The 14,150-nt window shown below is 38.7% G+C and overlaps 1 protein-coding gene across 1 annotated transcript; it reads right to left on the minus strand.

Moving 5' to 3' along the window:
• Nucleotides 1-4,281: 4,281 nt before the first annotated feature.
• LOC131408775 (olfactory receptor 52E5) lies at nucleotides 4,282-14,117 on the minus strand. Its single transcript, XM_058545817.1, has 2 exons — nucleotides 14,042-14,117; nucleotides 4,282-6,014 (listed from the first exon to the last, which is right to left on the minus strand). Exon 2 carries the CDS (start codon nucleotides 5,870-5,872, stop codon nucleotides 4,931-4,933), a length of 942 nt encoding a protein of 313 aa, XP_058401800.1. The 5' UTR covers nucleotides 5,873-6,014; nucleotides 14,042-14,117; the 3' UTR covers nucleotides 4,282-4,930.
• Between the last annotated feature and the right edge of the window lie 33 nt (nucleotides 14,118-14,150).

Below are 14,150 nucleotides of genomic sequence, written 5' to 3' on the forward strand. Positions count from 1 at the left end.
TTGGAACTCCCAGGATCAAATCAGTCTCATTTTACTCCCTCACAGGCATCAGCAGCAACTGGATAGAATCCCATCCTCAGAGATCTCTGTCCTAGCTCTGAGGGCACCTTCTCTGAGCTGCTGTGACACTAGTACCAGTTAGAGGAAGTACCCCCTCCTCAGAGATCTGAGACCCAGTTCTGTGGGCCACTTCCAGCCTTATGTGTTCTAATGACCCAACCTCCTCCCAAGTGTAAGGTTCCCATTCTTTTCCTACTCCAATCTCTGATAATGACTAATCTACATTCTGTTTCTATAAATTTGCCTATTGTGGAAGCATATAGTATGTGGCCATTTGTGTCTAGCTTCTTGTCATACAGCATAATTTTTTCAAGGTTCATTCTTTTTTTGTAGCATGCATCAGTACTTCATTGTTCCTGAATAATATTCTGTTGTATGGATATACCACAATATGTCAGTTGACGGACATGTGCATTATTACCACTTTTCACTGTTATTTTGCTTCCAGGACACCCATGACAAACATTTGTATTGACGTATATTTTAAATTCTCTTGGGTACAAACCTAGGAGTGGAATTTTGGGTCATATTGATTATACTACCTTCAACTTTTTGAGAAACTTACAAGTTGTTTTTTCAAATGACTACATTATTTAACATTCTCACTATCAGCATATGAGGGTTCAAACTTCTCTACATCCTTGTCAGCATTTGTTATCATCTGTGTTTTTGATTACAGCATCCATGTGGGTGTAAAGTGGTATCTCGTGATTTTGATTTCATTTTTCTATTGACTAATGATTTTGAACATCTTCTCATGTGGCTATTGGCCATTATATATCTTCTGAGGAACAATGTGTATTCACATCCATTGCCCATTTTTAAGTGGGTTATTTGCTTTTTATTGTTGAGTTGTAAGAGTTCTTTATATACTCTGGATACCAGAACTTTATCAAGTATATGATTTGCAAATACTTTTCTCATCCTGTGGGTTATCTCTTCACTTTCTTGATGCTGTCCTTTAAGGCATAAAGATTTAATTTTGATGAAGTCCAATTTATCTACTTTTTCTTTAATCATTTGTCCTTTTGGTATTATAAATAAGGAACATTGCCTAATCCAAGGTCATGAAGATTTACCTCTACTTTTTCTCCCAAGAGTGTTACAGTTTTAGCTCTTACATTAAGGTTTTGATAATCTTGAATTAATTTTTGTATATGATGTGATTCTATTTTCTTCTTACTATAATGTTTTATAGATTTGAACTGATTTTTCCTATTTTTCATTATTTTTCTAATAGAATTCCTAGTTCAAGAGCACCCTCTTCTGTCAGTATCATGAAGATCAGTTTATTTAAAGAATAATAACATTGCTGGGAGATCATAGAGAGGTTGCCATGTAGTGTAGTTTTCTTTTATTTCTTTGGGGTCTTGGTTTTCCTCTCTCACTTCCTCCTTTCTTTTTATTACCACATCTCTAAGGAGGAACCCCTTTCCTCCAGTTATCTCCTCCTTCCCAGAAGCAATGCATTTCTTAGGTTGCCGTCTCCGCTCCTATTCACTTTCAAAATGCTTTCCTGTAGCCAGGGCTGTTTTCAATGCCATCCTTGACCTGTGTCTGACATTTTAGAATTTAGTGTAGATTTTTTTATTTCAGGATATTTTCCTTATGCTGTCTATATGTCTTCCACACCCCTCTCCTCTTTTCCATGTAGCCTTTTACACTTCCCTCTCCCCACACTCTGAACCTAAAGTCAGGGACAACTGTGGGAGCTCCAGCAGGAACTCTTTTTCTCTTCTCAAAATAACTTGAAATCCTGCCATTCTCTGTCAACTATTAACGTTGAAGGAGTGGGCCAATGTGGTTTTATTTACACTCCTTCTGATGTTATGGTTTCTTTGGGAAAATGCATAGTGAGATTCAGAATCAGGCAGCCATATTGTCCTAGGGCCAACGAGAATATATATACACACACATCTCTATCTACCTGTAGGTGTATGTGTGAATGTATGTATATGCTTGTGGCTGTTATTCTGTGCACATTGGGTATGATGTCTTTAACTGGTTTTCATTGTCACATAGAATATATCTGGGTTTTTACACAGTTTTTAATTATCATTATTATTTTAATGATACCAGACCAGGTGAGACTGGAGTCCCAAATTAAACCCGGCCTCTGGTGTGAGTTCTTGACCTCGTGCAGCAAAGAATTCAAGAGCGGGTCAGGAGAGCATAAGAAAGTTCAATGAAAAGGGAAAGGAGGAAAGCAAGCCAGGATGATCACGTGGAAACAGACCAACGAGTCTTAGGGAGGAAAGTGAGCCAGGCTGATGGGGTGGAAACAGACCAACCAGCCCCGAATGGGGTTTGGGACGTTGTTTTATAGTGGTTAAAGCGGAGAGTCGTGTTGGCAGCTAGGGACTGGTCAGTCTCTGGGCCAGGCGGTCATCTCCAGCAGACCAGTTGCCAAGCTCGTGATCAGGTCGCTGATTGGCTACCTGGAGTGGTCAAGCATCTGGTCAGGCGCTGGGCTCGTGATCAGACCGCTGGTTCACGGGCCTCTGAGTCAGGCGCATATCCTGCGCTGTTCAGGTGCCTGCCTCATGTGTTTTCGAAATGGAGAATGTGGCCTTTCTTGTCGGCTCAGGAGACGGCCCAGAAGAAGCTGTATCAGCCCAGAGGAACTGTTTACCCCTTTCCTGTCTCAGCAACACTCAAGACTTTCTTAACAATTTTTTCAGATCATTCTGTGGAGATTTTAGGAAGATAATTGCTTCATTACCTGCAAATGATGATGAATTTTAATTTTTTAAATAAAAATATTTTCTTCATTTACTACTTGAGTTTCATTGTATCAAGTTGATATGTAAGAAATCTTTTAGTAAATAATTTCCAAAGCTAATTGGAAAAACCTTAACTTATTTCTAACTTCAAAAGGAATAATATACCTAAGAAGGAAAAATTTTCCTTCCATGGCAATAAACTGCCTTTTTATTTTTTTTCTACACATTTAAAAAAATTCAGTGTTTTGAACTTTTTCACTAGCCTCAAAATTTATGGAGTTTACCATATAATATTTATATGTTAATTTATTGATAGAATGGATTTAATTGGTATATTTTCTAACATTGAATCATTCTTCTTCTCTACAATTATTCAATATAGGCAGTGTAGGATACAGGTTTAGAACTTGGAATGTGAAATTAGAGAGACAGTAGTTACATGATATTAGTGAAGAAATTAATCATTTTGAAGTCTTAATTTTCACTTAGGTATATTGACATTAAAACTAGTATCTATACTTTAGGACTATTTTGAAAATTAAATGAAGTAATGGAAATGAAGCATTTGGCACTCAGTAAGTACTCTTCTAATAATATCCGTTATTTTCTTTTTAAAATATATAACCAAACTGATTGTCAAATTTATTTATAATTTTGTGTCTGCATTGTATGTGTAGCTGACCTGTATTTTTCTTTCTTCTGAATTTTTTCTTCTGCATTTTCTTTCTGCTCTATTTTCTGATTTTGCCATTAATGTTAAATTTTCTAAAATGATTTTGAATGCTTTGCAATTTTTTTAGTATTGCGAAACAGTGCATATAGCGCAGGAAACATATGAAAAAGTATTGTGTCCTGACCTCTTACTTGGAAGATAAATCTGCAATGCCTTTTTGTCGACTACCTCCATTCATCGTTTTGATCTGTTCAGTTTTTCTAAATCTTGTTTGTGTCAATTTTGTAATTCTATTTAGAAGATCACTTTTTCTTTACATATTTATACAAAGTATCATTTCTTCTGTTCCCTTCCTCCCTTATATTACATCACAGTCACCTTAGCCCTCTTCTCTGCATACTTCTTGCTCATTCAACCTTGAGTTTCAGTCAGGCCCCCATTTCCAATTAGAAACCCACTTTACGTTTTTACAGCTCCTAGAATACCCAGAGAAATCAATTGTCTTCTCTAGCTTTCATACTCTAATGAGAATGACTGTATATTTTGTCAGCAGCCACTCTGGTACAGTCTGCCCTAAGGCTCACCCTCAAAGGAACTGTGGGGGATGGGGTTTTCCTGAGGCCTCAAGCCCAGAGACAGTCCTTTCAACTCTTCGGGCTTTATAATCTCCTGATTTAAGACTCTCTGACCAAGGTAAGGGCTGAGAGTCCCGAAGGAGCACCAAGCACTGGGGAAATCTGGAGCGAGACCTCACTTCATACCATGACTGTAGACTAGAATTGAATTTAGTAAGGTAGATCTACATATGCTAGAAATAACAACCACACCAGAAATACATTTATTTCCAAATCTTTTAGTGTTTTACAAGCTGCAAAGATTTTTACAACAATTTTTTTGAGTTCAGAGTCCCAAATTAAAATTGCTCTATAGCATGTTATTGGCAAGGATACTGAAGCTCAGAGAGCTCTAAGTAAAATTCTCAGGTAAATCTTCCAGTCAAGGCCAGAGCCCGAAATTAAACCTGGATCTATGACTCCTGGTTGATTTCTCTTAGCACTGCATCCTGCTTGGTTTTCAGGAAATCCCACATCACTTTTACAGGCATGAACTTCAGCTTCTGACATGTGAATGAAGAGAATCGTCATGTGGAAGGAAATTATTCAAAGCATTACTGGGGCTGCAACATTTTGCAAACCTTTTTCTCTCATTAGGAATTTTGTAGTATTGAAGGGTTTTAAATATGAAGTTTTTTTGTACTTTTCCTGTGGGAAAGTAGAGAGATTGTTTGGGAATCTTTGAGCTATGCCTTCCATTGGTGTGTACAAATTGTGAGGAATAGGGGGAAAATGTAGTGTGATTGGCTTGTATGAGAATGCCAGAGGAGTTTAACAAAAATATTTCCAGTGTTTTTTTCTGTTTTGATCCTACTATTGTTCCACTGAACTTTTGTGGAAGATCCTCCTGGGGCTAAATATCAATAGCTTTTAGGGTTAAGCATCCTTAGTACACGCTCTCTTATCTGTTTTGTCCTGACCCCATAGATAACAGGATTAAGGGCAGGAGGAACAACCACATACAGATTGGCCAAAAATATGTGGATGTAATGAGGAATGTTGTGGCCAAAGCGGTGTGTCATGAAGGAGAAGAGTGCTGGCAGGTAGAAAGCTAACATAACACAGACATGGGAGCCACATGTGCTGAGTGCCTTGAGCCGAGCATCCCAGGATGGGAGATGGAAGACTGCACGGAGGATTTGGACATAGGAAAATCCAATCACAGAAAGGTCAATGTATCCCACTGAGAAAGCAATCAAGCCATAGATAACATTGACCCTAATACTGGCACAAGACAACTTTGCTAAGCCCATGTGTTCACAATAGGTATGGGGGATAACCCAGACACCACAGAAAGGCAATCTCAGGATGAGAAATATGAATGGAGTCACAAACACCAAAGTCCTGACTATGATGACTATGCCCAGGATGGCTATCACCTTACTGGTGTGGATCGTGCTGTATCTCAGAGGGTTGCAGACGGCAATATATCGATCTATGGCCATGACTGTCAGCACCACAGACTCCAGGCCAGTGCATATGTGGATAGTGTACATCTGCGTGATGCAAGCACCAAATGCAATCTCCCTGAGGTTGAACCAGAAAATGCCCAGCATCTTGGGGATGGTGGCTGTAGACAGGCCAAGGTCAGTGCAGGCCAACATGGCCAGGAAGTAAAACATGGGTTGGTGGAGGCTGTGTTCAGTCTGGATCACAAACAGGATAGTGATATTCCCCAGGAGGGCTATTAGATACACCGCAAAGAAGGGGAAGCCGATCCAGATGTGCACATCTTCCAGCCCTGGAATCCCCATCAGAAGGAAAGAAGAAGGGTGGAACTGTGTATTGTTGGGATGCAGCATGTTGACGGGAATTGGTTATAGATACATTTCTTGCATTTTTCTTGCTTCCACTGAGAGACCTTAACCTCTTTCATGGCATGTTGTCTATTTTCTGGAGAAAGAGAAAATCCATTCTTTAATTCCATAATACGGCAGAGGAGACCTAGAGAGAGAATATGAGGCACAGTTAAAGAGACACACTCACTTCAAAATATTTGCCTCACCCACATAGAAAATCCTGCAGAAAATGTCCAAGTACAGCAATCCTACACTTCTCCTGTCTTTCTCCTCTTCAGTCTCTAAGGAAGAACCTGCATATGGCATTAAATTAGCAAATATTTATTGTTAATTATATCTGTAAATCAGGATGTAAAGCATAAACAAGATGCTGTGTGTGTGTGAGTGTCCGTGTAAAATATCACTGGACTGGAGTTGAGGTGGAGATGGTGACTCAGCTAGTCTGATGGTTCAAGAGAATGATACATTCTTGCAAGGTAGACCAAGGTAGATACATTCTTGTAAGAAAAATTAAGAAGATTCTATGTGAGAGGGAACCAAGTAAAGGTGGATGGTTAGATAACTACTGTTTGGATCTGAGCTAAGAAATGGATCTAAAAAATTTAGACACATTGGGTGACTACTATATAATTCCAGCAAAATAATACTCCCTCCTAGAACTGCAAAGTCTTATCACTCACTATGTCATATTCTGTCCCTTTCCTGAACAGATTAACACACTGTGCTCTCAGAAGACACTTTTGTGGTTTATGATCTTCTTTTCTGCCTCCTTCATGTTGCATTATAATAATGAATAATCCCTTCCTGCCACCTGGAGAGTGGCAATGACAATGTCTCTATCTTTTTTAAAGCTAGAGCATTACCAAGGTCAGATACTTGCTTTAACTTGGGAATAATCTAGTTTATGTTAGTGCTGTAGCTAGTTTCTCTGATATAGTGATGGATGATAATATGTTTAAGTTGGCAGCAGGCTTGTTTACTATAACAGTGGAATCTGTCTGGTGTGCCTTGTGTTGAGTCTGGATTGTAGCTGGCCCTGTGCCATGGTGGAGCCTGTCAGGTGCTTGGATGTGTGCAAGTGAGACTAGGTCACCATTAGAAATTTCGCTATTACAAGGTAGATTCTACGGGCAGGCTCTAGGCCATAGGTGTCATACCTATAGTGCCTGTGGCTTATTGGATCTAGGCAGTGCCACACCCAGGGCAGTGCCACGTGTTGTTTTTCCTTGATGCTCCTTTGAGTGCAACGAGTTCTAATATGGTGGTACCAATTCTAAAGAAAAAATAAATCCTGTGACATGGCTTTAACGGGGGCCCAAAGAACTGCTCTGGAGGTATAATGACGTGTCATTTGGATTAGCATATGCTCATATTGTGCCCAATCATTAAAAATAATATGCTATGGAGTTGCTTCCAAAGATGTGCTATGATCTTGCCTGAGGGAGGGAAGCTACTTCATGATTTGCTCACTCCCTGGGTTGTAGTAGTCCAATCTTTTCCTCCTAATGTAGTCCTATCATATGAAAGTCAGTATCACCACCTTTCACCCACCAATGATGCTTGATTAGATTCACTCTTCTATTTACCTTTACTCCCTCCCCTAGCAACCAATCTGTCAGAGAATTCTTTTTATTTCACTTTATAATAAAAAGAATAATAACTCAGGTGGTGCTAGGAAAAGAAAAAGTCTAGCTGACATGTGCCAGGCACTTGCTTACTGCTTTACAAGTATTATCTTATATAAAGGTTAAAACAGATCTGAGATTGGTACTTCTCCTGTCCCCATTTATGGAGGAAGTAAATGAGTCTTGGGCCAAAGGATTAACAACCATGTCTAACTTAATAATTGCTGTTAATAATCAGCAATTTTTAAATAGGTAAGCTGGGAGTAACAATACTGATCATGCAGGGCTGTTCTGGGAATTAGAAGTTATAGACATGGGATGTGCCTACTCTGCCTGCCCTGCATATAGATTCTAAGTAAACATGAGCATACTTATTATTATTACTGATGATGAGAGGAAAAGGAGAAACGTTTCCTGAGAGCACCTCTTTTCTTCCCATTTGCCACTTCCTGCCTTTAAATTCTTATTTCTCATGCAATATATCTCTTATCTTGATTAATGCATAACATCTTTCTAATAACAAAAGATTTCAAAACTTTGAATAATTTTTCACTTACTCTAATTCTTTCTTCTTTTGTAGTTAATTATTAAGACCTGTTGGTTCTGTTTCTGAAATTTCTACATATTTATATTTATATCTATATTTTAACTTCTATTTTTGTATCTATTTTTATTTTCGCTGATATTCTTTGACTGACCAACATTGTTAAACTGACCTGTTACCAAATTGTTCTATTTGGCTTTTGAGTTTCTACGTTTCCTCCAATCTAATGCTTCCAGAGGGATCACCCACAAATGCCAATATAATAATCACTCCCCTAATTGTGGAATACAGTTATTACTAGCTTAAAATATTTAATTTTTCCATTGCTATTTTGAAAGATTAAAGAAAACCAGAGGTTATATATCACAATTAGTTGTACTAATTAGGAAACTATAGAGAGAACTTTGTTAGCACAAAACTTAAACTACAGGGCTAAATTATTTAACCTGTCAGTGAAATAAGAAACAATAAAGAGTACCTAAATTTGGTGGAATTAAGAATGCAATGGGAAAAAAAATCAGCAAAAGGACCAAAATTTGTGTTTAAGTTTAATTTCATATATTCACTGCTTCCTGTGACTAAAAACACATGTCCTCTTCTGTGATATGCAACTTCCAATCCAATAGTTGTTATTTTTAACCTCAAGCTTATATTCTTGTATTTTCTATAGCACTAGCTCTGGAGAATTATATTGTTCACTTAAAGTTTTAAACTAATTTTGGTTAGAAATTTGAATTTACTCACTAACATTGTCACAACTAACCAATTAACTTCACAATGACCTAAATGTTCTTGTCGTAATTAAGCTCAATATATGAGAAGTTGTATAGATTCTCTTGTACGTGAAGAAAAACATTTCTAGACTCAAAGTCTAAGATAGCCTTTCCTGTTTATTGAATGTATCAATAAAATTAACATGTTTTTATACAAGTTCATTGTCATAAGCAAGAAAAATCTCCATCCTCTGGGGACACAAACTATGACCTATAGGCCAAATCTGGCCCACTGCCTGCTTTTACAAATAAAATTTTATTGCAACACAATTATTTCCATTTATTTGCATATTTTCTGTGGCTGTCTTCACTTTAGAATGGCAGAGTTGAGTAATCATGATCAGGTGACTATCAGGTAGGCTTGGGTCAAAAGAGAAGCTGACCCATCATGAAGTTGAATCTGAGGCCTCCAATGATACTATGGGAAGCTTTGGAACTGGAATGGCTCTTCTAAGTTCTCCCACAATGAGGCAAGGAAGCCAGTTATTTGTATTCCCATGGTATTCAGTTATTGCCCATGGGCCACCCTGTGTGATGAGATACAACTTTGGATGAGGCAGTTCCTTTGGTCTGAGGGCAATTCCAGGGAGGGGTGCAGATGTAAGCTCTCAGCATCTGGTATTCCCAGCAGCTGGGACATAGGGGCATAGGGACCGAAAAGCAGATCTGGGAGGTGTACCACAGTGTATACTGCAGATGGCATTGTGCTTCTATTCTCTCTTGGCCTTGTCTTCTCCATCAGTCTTAGGAAACTTACTCTTTCCTTACTTACTTTTCTACATTTGAACCTCACACTTCACTGTTTCCTCCCTCTTTACCTGCAAATAGTCTCTATTTCTTGTGTCAGGGGCAAAAGTTTAATTTGCTGTTGGCCGTGGCTTGAAATAAAATTCTTGTTCACTCCTAAATCTTTCTTGAATGCATCAGACATAATCTCCACTCCCAGTGCACACACACACATGTACATGCATGCACATACACATACACACACACACACACACACACACACTTTGGTATACTGCAGAAAGGCTTACAAATCTCCGTGCACTCCAGGTAACTGTTGCCTGAGAACACATGCTCTGTTTTTGTCTTTTCTGGACTCTAGACTGTATCTCACGCAGTCCTCATTACATCAGCTTTCCCCTTGTCTGGAAACCAGAAATAACTAAAGATTTTGCATATGGCATGACTATGACCAGGGAATAATAAATCCTTCATCTATTAATTTCCTTCTCATCTTCATGAAATGCTCTTCTCTTTTGGCTTTTAAAACACATCTCCTGGGGCCGGCCCAGTGGCACAAGAGGTTAGGTGAGTGCCCTCCACTGCTGCGGCCCGGGGTTCGCTGGTTCGGGTCCCGGCCGTGCACCAATGCACCGCTTGTTAAGCCATGCTGTGGCGGCGTCCCATATAAAGTAGAGGAAGATGGGCACGATGTTAGCCCAGGGCCAGTCTTCCTCAGCAAATAAGAGGAGGATTGGCATTGGATGTTAGCTCAGGGCTGGTCCTCCTCACACAAAAAACAAAAACACATCTCCCTTTTGTTTTCCTTCTGACTCTCAGAACACTACTTGAAATTTGCTTACTCCTTGTCTTCCTTCACTTTTCCCTTAAGTAGTATTCTGTCCTTGACTGCAGTCTCTGCTCATGCAGTATGCCTCACAAGCATGCTTTCATTGGCTTCCCTAAATGCAAGTACCACATTTTTTTCCTGGTGATTCTCAAAAATTTGTTTCTAGCAGACTTCTTCCCAATTCTTTATATATCTCTAGTTGCTTTGCAGGATGTCTCCCCCAGATATAACTGAGGCACATCTTATTTAACAAGCTCTGTACCAAGTTGATCATCTCTACTCTGAAACCATTTCTCCACCATTTTCCTCAATAGGTAATGATGTTTTATGCACACTATCCCAGGAAAGAAATCTTGGAGATATCCTCAGTGTTTTCTTCTTGTTTACATTCTCTCATGCTTCAGATCCAAACATTTATCAATTCCTGTCAGTTCTCCACTCAAACACACTTATATATAATTGAATAACCACTAGGTGCCTAGTGCTAGTGTTCGAAGTACTGGGTGGAAAAATCAAATCCAGGCTTTGCTCTCATGGATCATATAGTCTAGTGAGAGAAAACAACATTAATCAAATCACTCAAATAAATATAAAGTAACAACTGGTCTACAAAGAAGAGTTACTGTACACTACAAACTTATGGGAATGCTTTCCTTAAGGAGTGTTAACTAAATTGATAGCTGAAAGCTGAAAATCCACCAAGTGAAAGAGGAGAATGAGTGGAGAAAAATCTCTAGTTAATAGTAACAGGAGGGGCAAAGACTAAATGATGGGATCATATAGGCCCTTGTGGTTAATTTTTAGAAGTGTTACCTTTATCCTAGAAACAATGAGAAGAAACTGTAGGATTTTAAGCTACAGTGTAACATAATCCCATTTGCATTTCAAAAAATATCACCCTTGCACTGTCAAAAATGTATTAAAGACAGCAACAGCATTTGTAGTTAGATCAGTTAGAAAACTATCAGAGATGGCCAGATTGAAGATGATGTTATCTTGTACCATGCTGTTAGTGATGGAGATTGATTGGAGCAGGTCAACTTTATAACTGTTATTAGGGTTAGCGTTCAGAAATAGCTATCAAATCTATTTTTCTTCCGCTTTACATCAACTGAGTTAATTAAGACTTCTATAACTTTTTATCTTAAATTTTTCTGTAATTCATCCTCTTCACCAATGGCCCCCAATATTTTTCCCTTGAAAAACATGACTGATAAATATAATCCCACAAATAAAATGTGATTGAGAAGCAGTGATTCACATCCTAACAGAAGGGAGCAGGGGGCTCTGTGCAGAGCTAGGGAAGAGGGATCAAAGGCTTATATACACTTTGAGAAGTCCTCTGTTCACTCGTCCTGGTGGCATTTAGGGTGGGTAGGGGGTGGAGGTTATTTCACCTGGTTGAATTTGTTATATTATTCTTGCAATAAAATATTAAGCTCAGGTATCAAGGCCCTAAAATGTTATAGATTGTTACATGTTCTAATAACTACTCCCAATGACCTAAGTTTTTCACTTTCTATATTTAGAATCATCTGTAAACTTACTTCTCCTGCCACCCTCTGCCCTCATCTGTCATAGTATAGAAGTTCCCTGTTATTAATCCTTTAATTCACTTGACAAGTATTTATAGAGTGCTTACTATCTGTCAAGTAGTCCTCTAGATGCGGGCATGCAGCAGGAATTGAGTCTAAGTTCCCAACTTCTCTGAGCTTAAATTCTAGTAATGCCAGTATTTTGCTTCTTGGTCTCATGCAAGATTTCTACTGTCATAGTAATCCTTCCATTTTTTTAGCAGTCTTTGTAGGGCAACTTTCTAAAAGGTGCTTTGGTGTTCTAAATATACTATGGATTCGGAATGCTCCTGGTCAATAAGCTTACCGTCATTGGCAAAAATTATTGTCTATCTAGATCACCACCTCTGCTGCAATCACTCCCATTTCTATGACCACAATTGATGCAGTCATCTTCACCTTTTGTGTGCTTAGTAATATTTTTTGTTTAATAAGCACTTTCATGTATACTATGTAAGTTTATCTTCACCATAACTCTCTGAGGCTCTCTCTTCCTCTCCCTTTTGAACCTTTCTTTTCCCTTTCGGACGCTCAATTCCCTGGGTAAACTGTGGTGAGCTTCTCCCAGGGATTGGCTTCCATCCTTTGCAGTAGAATTGAATAACTTCTTTATCTAGGTTCCTGGGATTCCCATCTCTCAACCCCTCTGTGCCCCACTTTCAGATATGCTGTAACCTTCCCCCACTAGGATGACTGTACTCAGTGCAAGAGGTTTCTATTCTGAGACAACAAAATAGAAGGATATAGTGAAGGAAAGACTTCATTTGTGCCAGCTAATAAGAGTTACCATTGGTATTTTCCCTTGTGTTTGCATATAACTTTCTTTATCCATATGTTTGTATCTGCATATACATTCCTGGGTTTGTTGATATCAGTTTGTTTATTTAGCACTGTGAGTGTTTTGCTGTGTGCTTTTGTGTTAGTGACTGATGTGTGGCTATGAATCCAGGTTATTCTCAACACAATTCCTATCTCTCTTTGTTGCTACATGGCTTGGAGTTGGCTCTATCTACAGAGACTCTGGCTGACTCCCTGGAGCTCCATCATCCCATGAATCACTTGAGTTACTGTCATTGTGAACCCTCTTCCAGCATAACCAGAAGTGACTCACCTACTTCTGCCCAGCATCTGAGAAATTGCTTGCGAAGAACTGGATGCCACAGACTGCAACCTTCATGTGACTAGGTTCTAAATAGCCAGGGCCAAGGAGTTATACAAGAACTCTAGTCCCCTGGGAAAGGCCTCTCGCAGTGGGCTGTGTCCCTGGACCTGCAGTGTAGGAAAGAAAATTTCTGTATCTCTGAGCATAAATCTCTGTTCTTTCTGGTTAGATATACCTTCTGGTCACAGATGATCTGCAATCTGCATCCTCCAGGAAGTACCCTCCCCAAACAGGTCCTAAGAGTCTAGTCAGTCAGAGGCATAATGGCTTCCCACCAGCACTTTAAATCTCACTATGGTCCCAGGTGAACAGTTGCTTTTGGTGGACAGGCAGTGAAAGTGGGGAAAGAGAAAAACCTGTAGGGAAGAACCCAGCATTTCCTCAAAGTCAGCTCAGAAGTATACGTGCATTTGGTAAAAGGCAGAGCCAGAATTCTAACGTAAGTTTCCAAACACCGAGCTATATCTGTTTTAAAGATTACATTGTATGATTTTTGTGAGAGTATAGCACCCCCTAACACTCTATATAATATTAATAGAAACATGAAAATAAATATATATTTATACATAGGAAAGCAGCTTATCATACATACTAAGAACATGACCTTTTTGTCTACCTATTTGTTCTGTGACCTTGGTCAATTTAATTTGCCATTCTAAGCCTTGGTTTTTGCACAGGGAAAATGAGAAAAAATTATACTAACTTGTAAGATTGTCATAATGATATAATAGGATAATGCCTAGAAAGGGCTACTAATTAGGTGTTCAATAAGTATAAGCTAAGTCAATAACAGTTTAATTGTCACTTGAGCCTTATACTTATCATGGTCAAATCAACTACATTTCTTGAACAAATAACAGAAGATCTCATGTGAGCTATCAGGTTAACTACCTGCAACTTTTCAAGATATTTTACATATACTTGTATAGCTCCAAGGTGAGTCACCATCTTTTCAGGGAGCCATGATATCTTTTAAGATAAAAGAGTATAAAGGATAAACAGTTAATGACTCTTCTTGATCATTTATAAT

Source organism: Diceros bicornis, chromosome 7 (genome assembly GCF_020826845.1).
Source record: "Diceros bicornis minor isolate mBicDic1 chromosome 7, mDicBic1.mat.cur, whole genome shotgun sequence".
Classification (NCBI taxonomy): Eukaryota; Metazoa; Chordata; class Mammalia; order Perissodactyla; family Rhinocerotidae; genus Diceros; species Diceros bicornis.

Bases quoted from the DNA above. Each gene is read 5' to 3' on its own strand.
- LOC131408775 (XM_058545817.1), bottom strand. From the start codon at position 5,872: ATGCTGCATCCCAACAATACACAGTTCCACCCTTCTTCTTTCCTTCTG.